Here is a 22,259-nt window from a genome sequence, read left to right on the forward strand (position 1 = left end):
TTCAGATACAATAATAAGCAAGAATTACATTTTGATACTTGTAAGTCATTTTCTCAAAACAGCCGATGAAACTTAAGAATATTTCCTTGTGTTTAGAATCTAGGATAAAATAGCATCAAGGTTTGAACCTGCAGAGTGAAGTGTGTTTGCAAAGAAACACTGCCTGACTCCATCATCCCCTGGTGCGTGTATCTGGTATTTTGATTATTCATTTAGTGGCCGAGATCGGTGTGTAAATGAGGCAGAACGGTAATCACAAGAGAGAACTACTTCTCATCCAGGGAGGCCCAATGAAGTCCCAGGTGTCTCTTCCCAGTAATTTTTGACCAACGATTATGTGTCAGAGACTTTTCTAAGTGCTCTACCCATCCTGCGTTGTTCTATGTGTCAGGAACTTTGGACAGTTCACAGTATCAGTGTTCCTGTTTTCACAAAGGCTAAGTAGCCTTCCCAGGATCACACAGCTGGTAAACTGAGGCCTGGTTTCAGCCAGGGTACTCTGACTCCAGAGCCTAAGTAAATGGCTGGTTTGTGTGGGTCCACGGTAGGAAAGGTAGAAAAGAGATCTGGGATAAGGGGCTGCATTTGACTCCTTTAGCATCTCACTGCTTCTAAGGGATCCTCCACAGGAATGAATCACCCACTGAAAGTACAGATTCCTGGGGGAGATTGATTCTGTTTTAGGAGGTTAGGACCCGGTGGGTCTGAAGATCCGCATTTATCTGCAGGTGGTTGTGAGGCACAGCCCAGGTCTACTGCTCTGAGCTGAGCTGTGACTTCTGTTGACCAAGTGGCCCTGTTCCCTGGTAGATTCCGGCCCAGAAGTCTCACACCAGAGGACTCCCACCTTTTTAATTTGGGAAACTGAACAGAGTCCAGCCTCTAGGGGTTTGTGCTGTTCTTAGAAGCACCATCAACACAGGGAAATGAAAATAATACAACCTATGAAAGGAAAACCACATTAATTTTGGCCTGTGAGTCTTGGAGTCAGCCTGAAAGTTCGGTTCAATTGAAGGTTCAGTTGAAGGTTCAATTGAAGGTTCAAAGGAGAGATAGTATGAGCCACGAAAGGCTGAGTCTACACCCATCTAGAGTGCGTGATCCTCTAACTTACAGCTGATAAGAATGACTATCCTTGATCCTCTGATGCTCTTCCATTTATGGGCCTCTTCATACTCATCACTGTGCCCTTTCCATGATGAGGGTATTAGAATCATCTCTCGCATCTACTGCATGAGGCTTGTATCTGGGAAGATCCTCTTCGTCTCTCCCAAAGAGAGAAATTAAAAAAAAAAAATGCATGAAAGATATTAGGTTGGTAGAACATTAAAAACTAGTAAGCATCTCGTGCTGGCAAGAGAGTGGTCCTCTCACACATGACCAGTGGAAGTAAGATTTCCAACTTGTTATGAAAGTAATCTGTGTAAATAAAAACCACATACACCTGTGGATCCAGCAAAAGGGATTTCCACTTTGGGGAATCCATCACATAAAAACGAAAGCAAGCATGATTAGCACAACGTTGTTTGTAGTGGGGAAAACTATAAACAGTCTAAGTCAGTAGAGAATGGTCGAGTGGACCACGGGGCTCCCACACTGCGCTATTGTACAAGAATCTAGAGGGTAAATTCACATCCATATGCACTGGTCCGGAGGGAAGTCCACAAAATATTGTTATGTGATGAATGTCATGTGTAAATTCGAAAAGAAAGCTTTATGAAAAGGGAAAAAGAAAATCTTTTGTCCAAACATTAGGGAAAGGTACGCAAGGAAACATACTAAGCAGTTAACACTGGTTCTCTCAAGTTGGTGAGATTAGAATCAGGTGGAGAGGATTAATCTTTTTCTTTGTTATGATGTACTGGTTGCCTGAGTCCAAGTGCACATTTTATTGTCATAATTAGAAAGAAGAGCTCGGTGGCCTATACCTGTAATCCCAGCTGTGCGCTCGTTCCCAGCACACTTTCTGTCCGTTGTAACCTTGCTTCCTCATAGCACTTCACTTTCCACTTTGCCGTGACATCACCTCTTTTCTCCTGGCCCAACCTCAGTCTCGCCTAGAGAGGCCATAGCTCAGGTGGGAGATGCTCGTCCTGAGACCGGTGAGTTCATTCTGTGCAATCATGGGATGGGGGTGTGTGTGGGACCACTGTGCCGGGGCCCCGGTTGTCTGTACGGTTTGGACTAGAGAGAGTGGTCTGCTGCCATTCCCGGATCTACACTGCGTGGTTCTGTGCTGCTGTGGCAAACATGTGAATGTGTCTTTCAGAACAGCCATTTTTCTGACTTCATGGACAAACAAACCGGCTATGTCACAAAGAACCTGCTGGCAACACCAATCATGACAGGCAAGGAGGTTCTTGCTGTGGTTATGGCAGTTAACAAAGTAAATGCATCTGAATTTTCCAAAGAGGACGAGGAGGTAACGCTAACCCTGGGCATCGAGTCAGAGGCTTGGGAAATTGATTTGTTGTTTAACGAGAGAAAGATATCATACCTGATTTGGTTTTCTCTGCCTTCCATAGGTCTTTTCCAAATACCTCAGCTTTGTTTCTGTCATCCTAAAACTTCATCACACCCAGTACCTGTACAGTGTTGAATCCCGGAGAAGCCAGGTAACAGGAAGGTGACATTAATCACTCCATGCCGACCTGTTCTGACAAAGGGACCCAGAGGCAACAAGCTCAGACCCCTCCTATCACTCATGGGGGTTTAAGCCACATGGAGCAGATTCCCAAACTTTAGTCCCAGTTGTCTTCTCGTGGTCTGCTCCTGCCTCCCGCCCCCCTTCCCTGCCTCTCCGTCTGTAGGTACCACTGGCTTGCCTTTCTTCAGTCTTTATCCCGGGTAGCCATGGTTTCTTCTGTGGGTTGGCTATAATTAGAGTAACCTACCCTACATGCTTGTTGTAACTATCAAATGATCATTATATGAGTTTGTAACATAAAGCTCTTAGCGGTGCCTGCTACATATTGAAGCCCTTAATTTGAGGAGCAGATCACTCTTCTGAAGTCTGTTGCCTCCTTGAGCCAGAAGCATAAAGAACAACATTGGTAACCAGGGTACCTGAGTCCAGGCTGCTCTCTGAACCTCAGTTTCTTCATCAGTACAATGTGGGGGAGAGTGGTGGGGATGGAGGGCTTCCACATCCCTTCCCCTCCAACTGTCCAGGTTAGGTTACCTCTGGGTAGCTCAAGATGCATGGAGCAAGGCCTATGGCTTTCTCCCCTTAACTGCCAGCACGAGCCAGAGGGCCCCCAATACTGGACCCTCTCCCCCAAAACTGCCTCTGCCTCTGCAATTTTAGGTCACTTGCCCTTTGAAGCCAAAACATTCGGGCACGGGGACCAATCATGAGTTACCACTTTCATAAACCCACACCCTTGCATCTGAGTAGTTTGTCAGACAGGTACACGTTCAAAAATGAAATTGCATTGTTTACTGATATGTGTTCTTTTTGTCTGAGACACCTTCTCCTTTCTTTTGGCTAATGTTCCATGTCTTCACTGTATTTTGTTCTGTTTTCTCTTTAATTCATCCTTTCAGATCCTTATGTGGTCTGCCAATAAAGTATTTGAAGAGCTCACAGATGTTGAGCGGCAATTTCACAAAGCACTCTACACAATTAGAACATATCTGAACTGTGAACGGTACTCCATCGGACTGCTGGACATGACCAAGGAGAAGGTCCTCATTCTTCCATACATTTTGTCTCACCTCAAATCGTCTATACAAGACAGTGATCCATTAAAAAATGGATAATATTCACATACAATGTATAATCATTTCTCATCTTGTTTCATTCATTTGGTTGGAGCTCTCCTAGCTCAGCATAAGTAATGAACACTGTCTTGTTTCTATTTCTTATTCTCCTTGTGAATTGAAGTTATTTTTTCAGAGTAATTGTTCTAAGTGGATAAACACAGGACCAAGTGTCAGGAGAGGTGGGTTCTGATCCTGGCTCTGGGACTTTGTAGTTGAGTGTATTTGGGTTAGGGTGCTTTTGGCTACAAGTAACATCAGACCCAGCTAAAAGCATCTTTAACAATAAGACAGTTATTATCTCATTTAACAAGAAGTCCCGAGTTCTTCCTGGAAGAAGAAGGGCAGAAGAAGGGCAGTTCTAGGTCTGGTTCATTGAGAACGCAGCACGGTCATCAAGGCCCCAGGGGCTTCCTGTTTTCCCACGGCAGGGTCTCTGCCGCCTTCAGCATGGTGGCAAGGTCTCCTCTTGGGGTGGCAAGATGGCTGTTATAGCTCAAGGCATGGCACATGGACAGGACCAAACTGGGAGGCTTTTCCTGTAAATGTTACCATCATCACCTTTCATGTGATGTGAGGAGCACCCTTCCCCAGAAGCGCCTTGGCAGATTTCTCCCCCTTCTTCACTGTCCACAACTGGGCCATTTGCCTGCCCTCAGACTAATCCCAGGCATCTCATAGGGGCCACCCAGGGGCTGTACAAGCCCATATTCCCTGAGAAAAATGACCACCTGGCACCTAAATAAAATCAGGGTCTGTTAGAGAGGAAGAGGGAGAGAACAGATGTTGGGTAAGGTGGCCACACTGTTGGTCGTGCTGCATGACCTTGGCCAAGCTTCTTAACCTATTTAGATTTAGTTTATTTATCTATAAAAGAGCCACTAGCTATTGAGTCCCTTTGACTATGTGTCAGGGCAAGTGCTCTGTACATATTGTTCATTAATGCTCACCACAACCCTATAGCATAAACTCTATTATCATCACTGTTTTACAGATGAAAACGCTTGAGTGACTTGTTCACATTCACAAGTTTGTAAGCGATATTACTGGAAATCGTAGATCTTTTCCAGCTCTAAAATTCTGGATTTATAAAATAAATAAGTAAATAAAATATGCAAAGCCATGAAACTCATAGAAGATATAGTAGGTCATGGAACAGTTTGTTTAATATGTTTACATATAATTGCTTCCAGGAATTCTATGATGAGTGGCCAATCAAACTTGGAGAAGTTGAGCCTTATAAAGGTCCAAAGACACCAGATGGCAGAGTAAGTGCAAATGTCTTCCTCAGTGATATGTGTGCATGGTACAGGTTGCCAAAACCAGTAGGGAGGAAAGAAGAGTGCTGGCCTGAGAAGCCCTGGATTCTAGTCCTGTAAGTTTCTGGGGGACCTCAGAGTAGTAGAAAGAACACTGGACAAGGAGTTTGAGGTTCAAGTCCCAGGTCTTCCCTAGCCAGCTAGGTGCTCCTTGCCTAACTCATTGTTTAACCTCTCAATTTCCTTTTCTGTAAAGCCGGGCTTAGTGAATCAATAGATCTCAATAGGGAGGGACATCAGAGCCACCTGCCCAGCTTTTTAAGTGCACTATGCCCAGGCCCTCCTTCACACCTGCTGGACTCGAGACTCCAGGCAAGAGTTGGATAGTTGTGTCCCCCTTGACACAAGCTTCAGAGGGCAGGAACGATGTCTCACCACCATGTTCCCAAACACACAGGAAAGTGAAGGTACTGGGATAGAATGTGTCCAGGCCTTGGGGTTTTCATCTGCCCAAAGAAGTAGAGAGATTAGTTCTCAAGTCCCTTCCAGCTTGGAAGGTGGGAAATGTTCATTATACAGTGGGGAAGAGAAAACATTGACTGAGGATGAGAAATTACATGGTTTGTTATGCTGAAGTTAGTAGTCAGGTATTTCTGGACAATAGAAAGGGATCAGCTAAAAGTAAAACAAGATTCCCGTGAAAGCTGTTTGGATAAACTCAACTTTTAAAATTTAGCTTAACAGGCTTGTTCATGTAGATAAATAGCCAATAGTATTTTCTAGTTGTGTTGCAAGCTTGTAATCAGGACATGAGTAATTTGGTGGTAGTTATGCAGAGCAATGTGGTTAGAATGTAAGGTACCATTTAAATGAGTTTTAAAGTATAAGCTCGCCTATAAGAAGTGTTTTCTTTGGGAAATGAGATCGCTCTCATAATCTCTTTCCTCTTAGGAAGTCATCTTTTATAAAATCATCGATTACATTTTACATGGAAAAGAAGAGATCAAAGTGATCCCGTGAGTACTGTCCTCAGCAGCCAGGAAGTTGCCATTTTGTTTTCGTGCACAGTGCATTTCTTCTCTGTATGACAATGATTTTCTTTCTTCTAATCTTCCTCAAGGACACCTCCTGCAGACCACTGGACTCTCGTTAGCGGGTTGCCGACCTATGTTGCTGAAAATGGATTTGTAAGTTATTGAACACATTTAAACCTTGAATAATATTGGATGAAGCCCTTATCAACTAAGGGGTGGGAGCAGTTGTGAAAGTAAAATGCACACACATGTGAGATGCTCACACAGGACATGGGGGAGGGGCATCTTGGCAGTTGAAAGTAGGTTGACTGGAGACTTCCAGATTACACAAAAATATTTAGTCGTTGTGAGGGGCGCCTGGGTGGCTCAGTCGGTTAAGCGGCCGACTTCAGCTCAGGTCACGATCTCACGGTCCGTGAGTTCGAGCCCCGCGTCGGGCCCTGGGCTGTTGGCTCAGAGCCTGGAGCCTGCTTCCGATTCTGTGTCTCCCTCTCTCTCTGCCCCTCCCCCGTTCATGCTCTGTCTCTCTCTGTCTCAAAAATAAATAAACATTAAAAAAAAAAAAAAATATTTAGTCGTTGTGAGAAAGATTCATCCATTCCCCCAACTTCTTATTCTGTTAGCCATGCAAATTTCAGACATCCTTTAGAAGTCTGTGACCATGATTCATGTTAGGTTTAATTTGATCTCAAGTACAGTTACCTTGGTCAAGACTTTTGAAGCATGGGAAATTACTGACAAGAGAGAAAAATGAATAAATGGGGAACTTTACCACTGATTGCAATGCAAAATGTAGTGGGTTGATAAAGTAAGTGAAGATCTTTGCCCCAGTCTATCACGTGGGGTGGGATGGGATGGACAGATAGCAGGCCAGGTCTGGCTAAGAGAGGTCAAGATATAGGCAGACAACAAGCAAGAGGTGTCTGGTAGGTCCCACAGGTCTCCAGGCCAGAGGACCAGAGTCACCATATTTTTCCCACTCTGCCTCAGCCATGCTTTCCTTCCTTCTCGTGGCTGATTTCTCTCCCTTGTTGGGCTTCTCCACCATCTGTGTCGTCTTTTGGCACCAAGATTCCTCCCTGCGAGAGTTCAATGCTTCCAACATTTCTTAGTGTTGGCATTTTCCTATCTTCCCCGTTATGAATCCAAGTTTCTGTAATGTATTTATAGCACTTATTTGCATATTTGCATATTTGATTTCGCTTTAGCGTTGTCCTTGTGTTTTGAGCAGTGTTCATTCATCTTCATTATTTAGGAAATGGGCATGTGAATTATAGTGACTAATAGAGTCACTCGAGGGTCAGAGGGAAGGAGAAATAAAACCTAGGTTAGCTCCTGTTTTCTTTCACTGTCCCAAATTTGCCTCTGCTTAGTGTGAAAGTTGCTGGGTTTGGAACAGTAGCAGAGTAAGGAAAATTCCAGATGTGACTGCAGGATGTTCTTATGTTAGGGTGCTTTGCTTTGGGGTTTCCAGGAGGCCTAAACCCTGGGGTCACTGGGTACAGGACCAGGTGGCCTCAAACAGGTGACACGATCCCTTTTTCTAGGTAGAGACATGCCAAAGGGGAAGAAAAGAAAACAAAGAGAAAAAACAATTTTATTTCTTTTAGGAATAAACAGCACTTTACACTAACAAATATCATGTTTTCAAAATCACTCCAAAATAATTGGAGTGTTTTTTAAATGTTACTCCTGACTTAGTAGTAATGACGAAAACATTCCAATTCATTCCTGAGTCCACAGATACCACAACTTTTCAGCGTCTGTACATAACCAGATTGCTCGACCATTGACCCCCATCCTTTGTTTCCTTGCAGGCCACCTAGGCAGTTTTCTAGGGAAACAGCGTTTCCCCAAAAATCAGTTTGGAGAAAACGATTGTGTCAAAAGCCAGTTCATTGAATGGTTAATTTGCCAAGTCATCAACTTGCCATATTACCAACGTGCCAGGGGATTGATTCCCAAAGCAGGGGAGGATTTTCCGCCAGGTTGTGGTTCTATCACAGACCCACTGCACATGCTTCACTGCTGCCTTCCACATCGGAGCTCCTTCCCTGGGCCCCATCCCTGCTCTCTGAGAGCCCAAGATTGGCGCAAACTGTTGTAAATCTAGTTTAAGGTATTTCTCACAAAATTGCTCATTAGGCAAATTGGCATTCCCAAAGTGATTTCCAGAGAATTGAGCTTGAGCCATTTCCTGGGACTCTAATCATGATTAGGGTGAACATACATCCAGTTTGCCTGGGCCAGCTTCCACGCACACCTGTTGTGCTTGAGTTATCAATAGTCCTCCCTTTCACTCCCAAAGGTATCACCCTATCATATGCACTTACAAGAGGCAGGACTTACTGAAAACATATTTTGTGTCTAGCACGGGATTTTCTCCAACTTGACATTATTGACATTTGGGGCCAGACAATTCTGGGGAACTATCTAGAACAGTTGTGGGGAACTATCCCGTGCACTGTACGATGTTCGGCAGCATCACTGCCCTCTACCCATCAGATGCTCTACACCACCCTGGCTGGGAACCACTAGCCTAGAGGATGATTTCAAACATTTCAGCAGACCCAGCCAGAACAATGCATTCCTGGGCGGGGCGGGGTGGGGGCTGCTGTAATATGGTGGTGCACTCTATGACTCAAGAGCCCTGGGTGCCTTGACTCGGTCCTGCCCTGGGCAAATCCCTTGGCAAATCCTTGACCTTGGGCCAGGGAGGGAGAGAGGGAGGGAAGGAGGGAGGAAGGAAGGAAATAGAACCTTCCCAGAATCTCTGTCATCCCTGCCCCAGCAGAATGACCTTCTCCTCAGCTTCCTCCACTCCTTGGTCTGAACAGCTAAAAGTTTTGAATTTGGAAGAAGAATCCTTAGAGGCTGGGAAGAGTAGGCAGAAGCAGAGATTGTGCTAAATGTCACACAATGACTTAATTAGCAGAAGAGAACCTCAATGTGTTGTTAGCAAATTTGGCCCAGCCGTGGCTCAGTGTGAATAATTTGCGTGCAAACCATGGAGAGCCACAGAAGAAACCCTCGCCTCAAATGCATCCTTTCTTACACTGCTCTGTGGGTCGGTGGTCCCCCCTCCGCACAATGTTTCAGGACTTTCATGTCCTCTTGCTTTACAGATATGTAACATGCTGAACGCCCCCGCAGATGAGTACTTCACCTTTCAGGTAACTCTGCCCTCTGCCAGGCCTCCTATCACTGCTGCCCCCTCCCCCATCCTCAGGGTCTGCCTTGTGCTCAGGTGGCCAGGAGGCACGCACAAGGCTTATGTCCCATTCACCCTGGAGGGACCAGGGTCACCAGCCAAGTAGCAGATTCTTCAGGGAAGGGAGAAGAGGTGGGAGGTGGAGGGGATGAGAGGAGACAGGGTGTTTATCACCCCAGCACTGGGCAGGGAAGCGGGGGGACCCTGCCCCTTCTCCATGCCCTCCCACTCCTGGTCACTCAGTGCTTCAAACAGCGCCTGGCACATCATAGGTGCTCACTAAGTGTTCTTCGCAGGAGTGATCAGCTGCACAAGGTCTACACCTGGATTCAGCCCTTTGTTGGTTTTCCCAGGCCCTTCCCTGCAGCTTATTAGAAAAGAAAAACTATTTATCGGGTCCTCGGGGGCCTCTACTGCTGTCAGACTCTTGGTTTTATCTTTCCTCCTGCAGCATCCTGGGATCCCCCTCCCTACCTGTCCCCTCTGCCACCCCCTCCCCACGTGACTGCTGGGGAGAAACTCGCATCTATCTCTGCGGCCCCTCCCTTTCTGCCTTCTGGTCCGTGTTCTGTGTCCCTATTTTCACAAACATCCACTTAGAGCCCTAGTTCCGGTCAGGAATAGAGAGCCACCAGTGTCTTCCTGTCTGTCACACAGACACACACACACAGAGCCCCAGCTATGCCTGCTGGACAGGCTGCCTCCTCCGGTGAGAGGGGTGTGGGAGCAGCAACAGACGCAAGCCGGGCCTGGGGAAACCTACGGGCGCCTGCTTTGTTTCCTGGAAGGTTTCCCTCGGATCTCCTTGTTCGTCCCTCTGCTCACTGATGTGGAAAACACACAAACACCATATGGCGCGTTTGCTCCTGTTCCTCCCTCCTTGCAGCCAAAGCCTCACTGTGACCATGCTGTGCTGGCCCTGACCCCTACATTTATGGCAGTCGGGTGCCGGGGAAGAGTACACAGGAAGGAGCAAGGGGGCAAGCACTTTCTAAAGTGTCTGACCCTAAGCAGTCCTTGTCGGAACAGGGAAGGAGGGGAGCTGGCCCGGGAGAGCCCGGACTCTGCTCTGATATTTGGGGGCAGCCACGCATGGCTCTGAGGATAAAGATTTTGAGAACCAAATTTTTTTCCCCAAAGCTTTGAATGTCAGGACACAATAAGTTGAGGCTTGGTTTCTCTGCTTTTCATTCCAAGTATAAAGACAAGCTCGCCAACTAATAAGCAGTTGTTTATTGAGCACCGGTCATATGCCCAGCACCGGCCCCTCACTTACATGGAAGCCAACAGTGTAGGAAATGCTCTTCCGCAGGATTAGGAAATAGCCTCACAGACAAAAATCAACAACTCCGAAGCATTTGGAAATCATCTAAACTGCTACCTTGTGTGCTCCAGGCTAAAAGTGCTGTTAGAATTCTGAAAAAGAAAAGTTCCGTATGGGTGGAAAAGGTGAGAGAAGGCGTCACAGGAGAGGCAGACCAGCCTGGGCCTCTGGGGACGGCTCACTGTGCTGAAGGAAGCAGAAGACGGAATAGGGTAGTGTGTTGAGTGCTTGGCTACCTTGCTCATACTGTGCAGGTGCCGCACCCTGGATCACAGGTGTCAGAGGACATCAGAGCTACCCGGGGAGCTTATTTAAGATGCACATCCTCAAATTATGACACAAGCTTGAAAAAAAAGAAAAAAGGTCTTGCACATTGACCTCACGCCACACTTTGAGAAATGCTCCTAAACTTCTGTGTCTGTATCCCCCCACTAGAATGTTATCAACCTGAGATTAGGGCCCTGTGGTTAGTAGCCCCAGCAACTAGCCCAGGTCCTGGCACATCACAGGGGAACACAAAAGACGGTTTTGATGGATCCGTCAGGAACACAGAAACCACACTAGGTATTTCAACAGAGAGAATTTAATATAAGGAATTAGTTAAGCAGGTGTTGGGGGACAGAAAAAAGTGAATGGGGAACACTGAGGCTTCCGATCCTTATAGCGGTGGGCAAAAGAGAAGCCGTTAGGGTTGTTACAGTGTAGACACTTGGTTCCAGTACACTGCATCAAATGGCCTAGAACACTTTTATGGCTCTATAGTCCCAGCTAATTTCTGACCCAGTGTAGGAATTGTGCAGCTCACATAGAGATTAGATTATTCTTCCTTAAAGATAACCAGAGTTGGGGGAAGGTAGCTACGACAGGGTAGTAGTTCAGGGAAGCCTGTGATGCTCCATTAGTCCTCTGTCTTGATCCTAGTGGTAGGAGCACGTATGTACACATGTGATGAGCTTGCATAGAAATGCACACACGCATGCACACACACACAATAAGTACACATAAACCTAGTGAAATCTGACTGAGATCCATGGATTGTATCAGTATCTATTTCCTGGATTTGATGGTGCACTACAGTTACACAAGCTGTTACCTCTGGGGAAACTGGGTGAAGGGTACCTACTGCTTCCCTATATATTTCTTTTGCAACATCCTGTGAATCTATAGGTATTTCAAAATTAAAAGTTAAGAAAATAATCTAAATGTCCTTCCTGTTTGTAGAAAGGACCTATAGATGAAACTGGCTGGGTCATTAAAAATGTCTTATCCCTGCCTATTGTCAACAAGAAAGAAGATATTGTGGGAGTAGCTACATTTTACAACAGGAAAGATGGAAAACCTTTTGATGAATATGATGAACACATTACTGAGGTAAGTGCAATCATAAACTAATGGAGACAAATGAAATTCATGAAACAATAGAGGTGGTGCAATTATTTGTTATTCTGGAGTGGTATTTTTGAAGGGCCATTAAGGCATGAGTGACATATGTTTGCGGTCAATATGTGGTTATTGTGTCATTTCTGTTCCCTGGCTTCTGTAAACTGCAACATTTTCTTCCAAAGATTGAACTTTGGCTTAATCAAAATTCTTTACAATATTAGGCAACTGGACAGAAATTTTCTATCTCCTTTCCCCACTCCTTCTATTCCTTATGTTTCTTGCTGTCACCCTCAATCCTCTGAGTTTCAGGCTGTGCTTTATTCTACTGGATATTATAATTCTTTTGCTCTAATAAAATATTCATGGTGCCTGGTGCACTTTGAAAAGCAAGGGATTAGCCGATTTCATTGTCTGGGGCTGATTATTGGTACATTTTTGTTCTTAGATTGAAATACGAAGCTGAATTGTTGATGGTAGAAGGGAGATTGATTGAGAGGAAAGAATGTAGATGGTTGCCTCCAAATCAGTTTTTCAGTTTTAGAGAATTGAATCACATTTTATCCATTTCAGACTCTCACACAATTTCTTGGATGGTCTCTTTTAAATACTGACACCTATGATAAAATGAATAAGCTAGAAAACAGAAAGGATATAGCTCAGGAAATGCTCATGAGCCAGACCAAAGCTACTCCTGATGAAGTCAAGTCTATTCTGGTAAGTGGGGAATTCAGTCCTGTGGACATTAGGTGGCATCTAAGCACAGCTCCTGGAATTCGCCTAATTACTTAGAGGTCTGACAGATGAGAATAGGTTTAGTCCTAGGCTAAGGAGGAGGAGACAAGGAGATTGGTGGGGGGTGGGGTGGGAGCTGCGGACCTGGGTGGCCCAGTGGACACAGAGCCTTATTGGACTTCTTGGCTGCTTGGTTGGAATAGCACTTTGCTTAAACAACAACAACAACACAACTCCCGGGTCTGTAGGAGCTGGAGGAGTGACATCTAGATTCAAGTATGTTAGCAAGGAAAAAATATTTCCAGGAAGGGAAGTGTATCAGTCAGTTATTGCCATATACATTGCCATGTATAACAACCATAACATCTCAGTGGTATACAACATTAAACATCTATTTTTTCACTCATGCATTGGTGGGTTGACTAGTCTTCAACTGATTTCTGGTTGGGCTTGGCTCTAAGCTGTGAGTTTGGTTTGCTCTATGCATACCTCATCCTTCTTGCCCAGAAGCCACTTGATAAATGCCCTTCTTATGGTGAGGTCAAAGGTGCAAGAGAGCAAGCCAAACTGTGCAAGCTCATTTCAAGTCTTCCCTCATGGCACATTCACTAAAATTCTCATTGGCCAAATGTGGCCAAGACCAATATCATGGACGATGGGGAAGCAAGTAGACAGATATTTATTAACAGTGTTCTAATCACCACCAAATGAAGGGAAAATACCACACATCCCCTATCTCTATTCCTTTTATTTCCCTGGTTTTCAGAGTGTGTGTGTAGGTGTAGTTTTCTTGGGGTGGGTTTTGTTTTTTCTGGTCTTGGTTTTGCTGAGTTGCTTGGGGATTAAGAGAAATTTTATTTGACAGTTTGAGATGTTAAAAATGAGAAAACCTGAGGAGGATGAAGAGAAATTTCCATAAACTAATAGAAAAACAAATATAAGCCACTCATTTTTCTCTTTCTTGCCTACATATAAATAACCCACATTTCTCTCTCTCTCTCTCTCTCTCTCTCTCTCTCTCTGTCTCCCCTTCTCTCTCTCTGACAGCCACTGTTACATTTTCAGGAAATAAAAAAAAATCATTACATTATTTTTTTTGGAGAAAATTCTTCATAATCAATGCTATAGGTCTTTTTTGTATCTAGAATACATCTTTGCAAAGAACTCATTACAGCATATTTTAAATACATTTAAACTGATTTTAAGAGTAGAGGAGTCAGATAGAAATTTACTTTATGGGAATTTCACACTTCAATTGCTTTTACATTTTAGAAAATTAAAGAGAAGTTAAATATAGATGTAATTGAAGACTGTGAAGAAAAACAACTTGTCACAATTTTGGTAAGTGTTTTACTTCTATCCTTAACGCCGCTTAAATAAAATATATTAGGATACATGTTCTCATTTCTCATGTAAGAGTTCCCTCTTCTCTGTCACCTTTAAAGGCTAAAAAGAAAAGAGATTTCTTATAAAGAGTGACCTTTTAGTTCTCTGCATTTTTTTCCTCCTTGTGCCCCCTACAGTCCAATCCATAAAGATAACAGAGAATCAAAAACTAGGCTTCTGCGTAAAGGAACGCAGGCACAGATTCTAGGTATGTCATGGCCTCGTTGATTTTGATAGTTTTGGATGACACTGTGGTCACCTCGGAAGACATGACAGAATTACAGTAGAACAAAGACCCTTCAAGGCACAATTGTCCTCTGCCAGCAGTCGCTTCTGTTTTCTGGAACTTGGAGGAATGTGGTTCTTTCCTCTTGTTGCCACCAGTTGAAATGGTTGAAATAACTTCTCTTCCTGTTATTAATCCTATATTTGGTTCTAGGTAGTTTTGCCTGAAACTTCTTTGCTGTAGACATCTTTGCCACAACCATTTCGTGGCAAATATTTTTGCCACATAACTAAGTGATCTGTAAGGCAGTTTTTCTGTAAAAGAGAAAACTCTTTTGACAGTTTGGTTTCCTTTCTTCATTGAGGAATTGACTGCCTTCAGCAGAGTTAATCTACTGAAGCTAGTTATCAGTAAAACTCTCGTCTTTATATTATGTAAACCTCAGCTAACCCTCACAATTGTCTATATAAACCTTAGCTAGCCCTCATAATGGTCTGTATGGACCTCAGCTAGCCCTCATAGTGGTCTATGCTGTGACAAGTACACGGGGTGGTCTTAAAGTAGGGATGATGACAACTCCGTATACGGACTTGATAGAAAATACGGTGATAAACCTCACTGGAAGTGTGGAGTAGAATGTGAAGCCAGACTGCGCACCAGGCTGTACTAGACAACGGTAACATGCCAGTCATAATGGCCAAAGCTCAGTTACAAACGCATTACAACCTTAGCATTTCCTCCACATTCCCCATAGAACTTAGGAACGTCTATCAGCAGACGCGGGACAATCTGCCAGGAACAAACAATGGTGTAGAAGGCTTTCACAGCACAATACAGAGCTCTGTTGCGAATATGCCTCCTAGTATTTGGAAACTGATGCCTCTCTTAACAAAGGAAGAAATTTTAGTGAAAGAAAGAAAGTGTGATGCCAAAGGAGGAGACAAATCAACAAGCAAAAAAAAAAAAAAAAAAAAAAGAGTGTAATACTCTAAATGAAAGACTTTGAAGACAAGCGCTGAGGTTCAATCCACAGAATGAAATCAGTTATTGGCACAGTACTGCCATGAATCTACGCTATACATTCTAAATATATTCACATTTTAAAAAAAATTTTACAGTAAGGTCTCTTTTATTGTGTTATTCATTTTTTTATGTTACATAAAGATGTTACATAATGTTACATGTTTTATGTTACATCCTTTTTATTGAATGTCCCTCTCATTTTTTTTGTGATTTTATTTTTATGGCAAAAATTACCTTATAGCTGATTAATTAGTTACACAGCAAGAATGTTTGCAGTGAAGATGCAATCATGGCAAGGGGAGATGCATGACTTTTGGAGAACTTGGCAATATTTGATTGTGTTTTGAGTTCCTCAGTTTTATGCAGTAATGATTTGGGACAAGCCTGGAGCAGATTTTACATTCAAAACAGTCTATTTCCTTGTAAAGCTACTGGTTCTTTGCCCATTTTGTTGCTTCTTCAATGTAAGGGCCTTCGTCCTTTAGGTGGAGAACTAGAGAATTTCTACAGTGTCAGGATGCCAACTGCAGTTTTGTTTTATGAGGAGGACTGAGGTAGGGGTGCGCTGATGAGGAAAGAAATCCCCCTACCTTCCCTCCTTTCCAAGACAAATCAGGAGGCCCTGCAGCTCGCGATCGCCACACCGTAGATCTGGAGAGGATTTCCCAAAGAAGTACCTTCGTCACTCATCCTTAATTCAGTTTTTTCTCATTCATGCAGTAGTTATCGAGAGGTACTATAATTCAAGGAGCTGCGCTGCATCCTGAGGACAAAAGGTAGTGTGGTCTGGTCTTATCTGGTTCAAGAAGCCCCATTTACTGGGGAGATAAAATGCAAACAGTGACACTGCCCCAGATGGACGAGTTCATAGACTGTGGACACCAACGGCCCCGGGGAGGCCAAGGGCCTGATTCTACTCACAGACGGTGGGTGGTCGAATATGAGACAATAGCCGTGGCAATGAGGCTTAATGGGAAAGCAGGAGTTGCAGATAAGGGTTTTGGGGATGGCTGGAGGTGAGAAGGGGAAGCAAGACGGTACAGAACGGGGCCTGGAGACACAAGCGAGCACATTGTCTTAGAGAACCCCAGGCCAGCTGGTGTAGCAGAGCCCCAGGGAGCACAGGGCAGGAGCCCTGAGGCCCAGCGGGAAGGCAGGGCAGCATGACCGCCTGGTACCCCATGAAGTGGCCCGCTCAGGGGCCCAGGGGGACCCTTCTGGGAACAGACGGAGCAAACCAGCCTCGACACAGGTGGCCATCAGAGCCATTTCATGGCCGAGTTGGGGTAGCAGCTTAACTGTGTGATTCCTCAGAGAGGTGAAAACTGGCCTTGGGGTGCCCAGAATTCCCACTTAGCAGACTAACAAAAGCCTTTGTTCTTACAAACCCTCTGTGTCACAGAGTTTTAAATGGCTGTTCTTCAAAACCTATCATCTTTGTACTAAACTGCTATCTTATTGGATTGCCTGTTACTGCAAATGGGATCTGGGAGTCATTCTTCTGCGAACTTCTTCCTTCGTTTCCTGCTAAAATGCACATTTACACTTTAGTGTGACTGAGCCTGAAAGCATTAAAAAGCACTTTCACATTTTATCTTCACTCTGCAAATTGTAGGACTGAGACAGCCTCTAGTGGGGAGTCTGTGTGGCATGGAGTTTTCCCCACCCCAGCTGATGAACCTTCTCTTACTCTGATTTTTAAAAGATGTGCTTATTGTCTGCCTCTCCGTGAGAATGCATGTTTCAGGAGCAGTGATAATGTCTACTTTATTCATCCATAATGCCTACAACACACATAGGAACCAATAAGTGTTTGTTGAATGAATAAACAATAAATGAATGAAAGAAACAGAAGAACTCACATGGGCAAGGAAGCCGGGAAGGTTTGGAGAGAGAAAGAAAATGACAAGAAGGAGTAGCCAAGGACATAGGAGGGTCCTGTGAGAAATAAAGAAAAGTTTTGTGAATTGAATCCCTGTTAATTCTGTGTGGCACTTGCAGATGAAATTGCCATTGCTAGACAATGAAGACAACAATGTTACTGTTATTGTTCCCATTTCACAGGCTAGTTCAGTCTGGGAGATGTAGCTAATCTGAACCCAGAACTGAACACTAGTCTCCTGGCTCCAAACCATTGCTTTTCAGGGAAAAAGAAAAAAAAAAAATCTCTGCCTAAAGTGACCAGTCCAAGAGTAGACTGATGAGAAGGGATCAGAGGAGGTCACTGGGAGACCTGGGGAACAGAGAGAAGGACAAGGGTGTGAGAAGTCAACTCCGACTCAGGGGTTAGTGGATGAAAACCCATAATTTTACTTAAAACAACCATATACCATTTGGTATTGAAGTCTGTATAAAGTAGAGCGTGAACTATCCCCTGGGGGACCTTAAACTTGCTGAGGGACATGGCCTTAGCACAGTGCACAGGACTCAGCACGGGCTCAGTAAATACCCAATGCACTGAATTGCTCCTGTACGTGGACCCACATAGCTCTTGCTAACTTCTCCCTCCTGGCGCTTTCACTCCTCCCCTGGGATTTCCTCCTCCCTGCCTTCCAACAAATCAGGTGAACTCACATCCTTCCTGAATCTCTCCTTCTTCAATCCCACTTCCAACCTGCCTTCAATTTCTCCCCCAGCCCTGGGCCCTGGATGTTATGCTCTGTGAGTATTCTAAGCTCTCACCTTTCAATGATCTATACTGTATAACCATTTCAATAGACCGCGTTCTTTAAGGGCAAGATCCATAATTTTGTTTCCTCAGCCATGTCAATACTCATGTGCTGAGTTCACTCTCTAACCTATCTACAGTCCTAAATCCTAACAAGGTGTGGGGGTAAGTGAGGTGTCTGCAGGTGTAGCAATGCACCGCAGAGCATTTGTTCATTCAGTCCACAGACATGTCCCAAGCACCTGTCTGGGACAGGCCCTGCCAACTCTGGGCTACCGCAGCAAATAAGACACGCGTGCTCCCACACTGTGGCGCCCACAGTCTACTGAGCATATAAAGAGTACGATAGAAAAAGGGGCGCCTGAGTGGCTCAGTCGGTTAAGCGTCCGACTTCGGCTCAGGTCACGATCTCACGGTTCGTGGGTTCAAGCCCCGCATCAGGCTCTGTGCTGACAGCTAGATGTCTGGAGCCTGCTTCTGATTCTGTGTCTCCCTCTCTCTCTGCCCCTCCCCTGCTCACACTCTGCCTCTCAAAAATAAATATATGTAAAATAAAAACTAAAAAAAAAAAAGAATACAATAGAAATGAATTAAGTGATCACATACTATTTACTAAACATTTCTTGAATAGGAAAATAAAGTCGAGTACTGAAAACAGGTAAGGCTGCTGCAACTAAACATTTCATTTAGCAGCAAAGAAAGAAAACAGCCATTGGAGATGGATTTGGAATTGAATTCCAGCACTCAGAAAGTTTCTTAATATAGCTGAGTCTCAGTGTCACCATCTGGAAATGGGGATAATTGTGCAGGTTTGTTGTGAGGATAATAACACACGTAACCCGCATCCCCCAGAGCCGGTCCCACTGAGGCTCAGTGGGGTTGCATGCGGTATCCTTTCATGGTAATTTTGTTTTACGCCCAGGGCTGAATGTGTGAGACCAAAGGGAAAGAAGATGCATGTAACCTGAAACCATCTGTCCTTGTCCCAACAGAAAGAGGACTTGCCAGACCCAAAGACGGTGGACCTGTACGAATTCCGCTTCAGTGACTTCCCCATCACAGAGCACGAATTGATTAGGTGTGGGCTGCGACTCTTCTTTGAAATAAACGTGGTGGAGAAATTCAAAGTACCCGTAGAGGTCAGATCGCATTTAATTTAAAATACTGTGTGATTCTGTTGCTGTACTCGCTAATGTGTCCCGTGGTTCAAAAGATTAACTTCAGTTAGGATTTTCAATTATTATTAACTTTGTAAATATATCAGCTTAAACCCTGTCAACAAGACCAACCTATCTTTTTAGATAAGATTGTCACAGACCTTGTAACCTTTAGAATTCTATTCCAAAGTCTGAACGGTGTTGTCTTCTTTGGGTGACAGGTTCTTACCAGGTGGATGTACACCGTGAGAAAAGGGTACCGGTCCATCACTTACCACAACTGGAGGCACGGGTTCAACGTGGGGCAGACCATGTTTACCTTGCTGATGGTAGGTGCAGAGAGCTGTAAATAATTGTCAACCCACATATTTCCCTCTTAGGCATGATGAGAAATGGATACGGTCCACCATTTTAGGTCAGTAATTTTGGAATTCGTGGACACAATCCTGTAAATCCCAAACTTCCCTGTGGATGATGCCAGGGAAAATGGGTATCCCTGGGCATGGGGCTGGATTATCACCTTGACATTCACATACTTACCTCTTTAAAGGAAAATTCGGTTACCTGCTGGGTTTTGTAATTGCCCAGAAGGAGCTGTAATATGCAAGAAATTAAGCCAACTTGGTCTAAAAACATGGCAGGCCGTCTTCTCCTTTGCAGGCAGTCTTCACTGCACTTGTTCGGAGGTGTATTTATCTAAGTAAATGTATATACATATATTCTTTTAGACAGGGAGACTAAAGAAATACTATACGGATCTTGAAGCCTTTGCCATGCTCGCTGCTGCTTTCTGCCATGACATTGACCACAGAGGCACCAATAATTTGTATCAGATGAAGTAAGTGATATACTGATGATGTTTGAAGGCACCTCGGGGGAGAAGAGAACTTGTCTCTGTCCCTTGGCCCTGTCAGCAACTCTTCATCACATTTAGGACTCTCAGGGCCATGTTCTGTTCCTTCTGAGCTTCAGCCTCATGATAATGTCTGCTTTCTCCCCGGAAGCTTGCAGCCCTGCAGCCCCCTTGCCCTTGGGTTTCCACTTCCAGGCGTGCCCTGCCCTACCTGTAAATGCCTTCACTCCTCCTTTCTTCAACCTGATTAGCCAGAGTATCAGATTCGTATATGAAAGTGCACAGGCCTTGGGCTTACACTTGTATACACCTGTGTAGCCCCCAGCTTAAGCCAGGGGGCGTTTCTTCCTGGGCTCACTCCCCTCCCTTCCCCTGGCTCCTCTGCTGCTCCCCAGCTCTCCTTCAGCTGGTTTGCACCTTATTCTCCTGCCCTGACAACGTGCAAACAGTAAGGGTGCAGGTTCTCAGCTCAGACAGATTTGGGTTCACAAGTCATTTAAACTTTGTAAGCCTCGACTTCCTCGCCTGGAAAATAAGAGTTATAATAATGGTACCTAATAGGTAAGGTCGTTGTAAAGATGAAATGAACAAATGAATATCATGGTAGCCTCTTGGCAGTAAATGAGTAGTAAGTATTATTATTATGTCACTGACACCCTTCAAAATTCATCAGCAATGCCCATGGCCAGCCTTGCTCCTTGATAATGGCTTTGAGGATGCCCTGTGTGCCTTAGATACTGTATCCTCACCTCTGACACACTAGCTACCGGAGGCACTAGGTATTCTAGAGACAACAAGCTTTGGAGTCTGGGCTTGTGGGGTCCAACCACTTCCTGGTTGAGGCAGCTTGGGGCACATCCCTTCGTCTATTTGAGACTCAATTTCTTAGCGGTAGAATGGGCACAATATCTACCCGCAAAGACTTGTGGGAATCAAATGAAATTACATGTGGACGAAACTACATAGTAGGTGCTTAAGAAAAATGTGTTCACTGAGTGAAAAGCACATCGTGAGCAGTGACTTCTCACCTATGGGGCTTTGCCTTGAAAAGAGGAATGGCACTCTGGTTTCGGGCAAGGGATGTCTTCCTCCCGAGAGACTCGGGCCCACGTTGGCTATTCCGCACCTCGCACACAAGTCTCCTGACAGTCACCGGGTCCCCTTCCTCTCCTCGGATCACTGGTGCATTAGCCAATTCAGCTCCAAAGGAGCTCACATTTATAGCTCCTATCGTGAGCTGACCCAGGCTAAGAACTTGACACTCATCGTCTCATTTAATCTTTGCTGCACTCCACCTTTTACTGATGAAGAAACAAGCTCCAAAAGGTGAAGTCCAATTTGCCTTACGTGAAAGGAAGCAGCCACATTGGATGTGGTGTCTGGCCTCCAGTTTGCAGGAAGGATGCAGCCACATTTGAGGTCTCTGCTCTGGTCCAGCATTCAGAGTCTGTGCGGGTCCCCCTGGCTGTCAGCTGGGGGTGGGGGGGCACGTTGAACTTCTTCCAACATTTCTCTCCGTAGACCGGACAGCAGGAATAGGTGGCCGCGGAAGGCCTGGGACCCGTGCACGGGTTTCCCCACGGCAGGCACCTGAGCACAGATGTGCTCCTGGTTCTGGTAGCTCCACTACACCGTTGTGATCAAACACGGTCTTTCTGCTCACTGTCCTTCAGTAGTGACGCTCGATGAGTCTCTTCACATCCTTATTGTTCTGGAGGAATCGCTCAGGAGCCCACAAAGACATGGAGACATTACATTGGCAAAAGCAGTTCACTACAAGGTTGAATGAAACAGTATTATTATTCTCACATTGATGGCTACAAATCAGGTCACTGCCTAGGGTGACTTGAAGCAGCAGGGACAGACATGACTCCACTTCCCGGCTGGAGTCCACTTCCTCGTGCCCTTGGTCTGATTTCTTGTCTCCAACATGTCTGGCCCTCTTGGTTCTGGTTTCCATCCTTATCCCCCAGCCCTAGCCTACCCTCTGACAATGCCCTAAAAACCTGGCCATTTTCACACTTCTATTATTCCCTCCGGTTCTCTTGTGCTCCTGTGTTCACTTCACTTTGCTAGCCAGTTTGTTTTCTGCTTCCCTCATTTCTAAGCTTACTGATTTCTTTCTTCATTTTGCCCCCTTTCCTTGTTTAGTTTCTCACCCCTCTTGTCTTTCTGCCTTTTTACTCTCCCCCATCCTGTTCCTGAAGAAATACAGGATGTTATTGGGACAAAAATACAAAG

General features: G+C 44.8%; 1 protein-coding gene across 6 annotated transcripts in view; it reads left to right on the top strand.

Annotated features, from left to right (window-relative positions):
- The window catches only part of PDE6C (phosphodiesterase 6C), a 45,383-nt gene that overhangs the window by 4,538 nt on the left and 18,586 nt on the right, over positions 1–22,259 (top strand). For 4 of the 6 annotated variants that reach the window (XM_042908616.1, XM_042908617.1, XM_042908618.1 and 1 more), the window contains exons 2-14: positions 2,270–2,422; positions 2,526–2,615; positions 3,547–3,687; positions 4,956–5,030; positions 5,973–6,037; positions 6,142–6,208; positions 9,181–9,228; positions 11,812–11,961; positions 12,544–12,687; positions 13,978–14,046; positions 19,001–19,147; positions 19,387–19,494; positions 19,894–20,003. In XM_042908616.1, coding sequence (XP_042764550.1) covers positions 2,270–2,422; positions 2,526–2,615; positions 3,547–3,687; positions 4,956–5,030; positions 5,973–6,037; positions 6,142–6,208; positions 9,181–9,228; positions 11,812–11,961; positions 12,544–12,687; positions 13,978–14,046; positions 19,001–19,147; positions 19,387–19,494; positions 19,894–20,003 — 1,367 coding nt within the window. The remainder of the gene's footprint in view (positions 1–2,269; positions 2,423–2,525; positions 2,616–3,546; positions 3,688–4,955; positions 5,031–5,972; positions 6,038–6,141; positions 6,209–9,180; positions 9,229–11,811; positions 11,962–12,543; positions 12,688–13,977; positions 14,047–19,000; positions 19,148–19,386; positions 19,495–19,893; positions 20,004–22,259) is intronic. The other 2 variants (XM_042908621.1, XM_042908620.1) reach the window with 2 other exon arrangements.

The sequence above is a fragment of the Panthera leo genome, chromosome D2 (assembly GCF_018350215.1).
Source record: "Panthera leo isolate Ple1 chromosome D2, P.leo_Ple1_pat1.1, whole genome shotgun sequence".
Lineage (NCBI taxonomy): Eukaryota > Metazoa > Chordata > Mammalia > Carnivora > Felidae > Panthera > Panthera leo.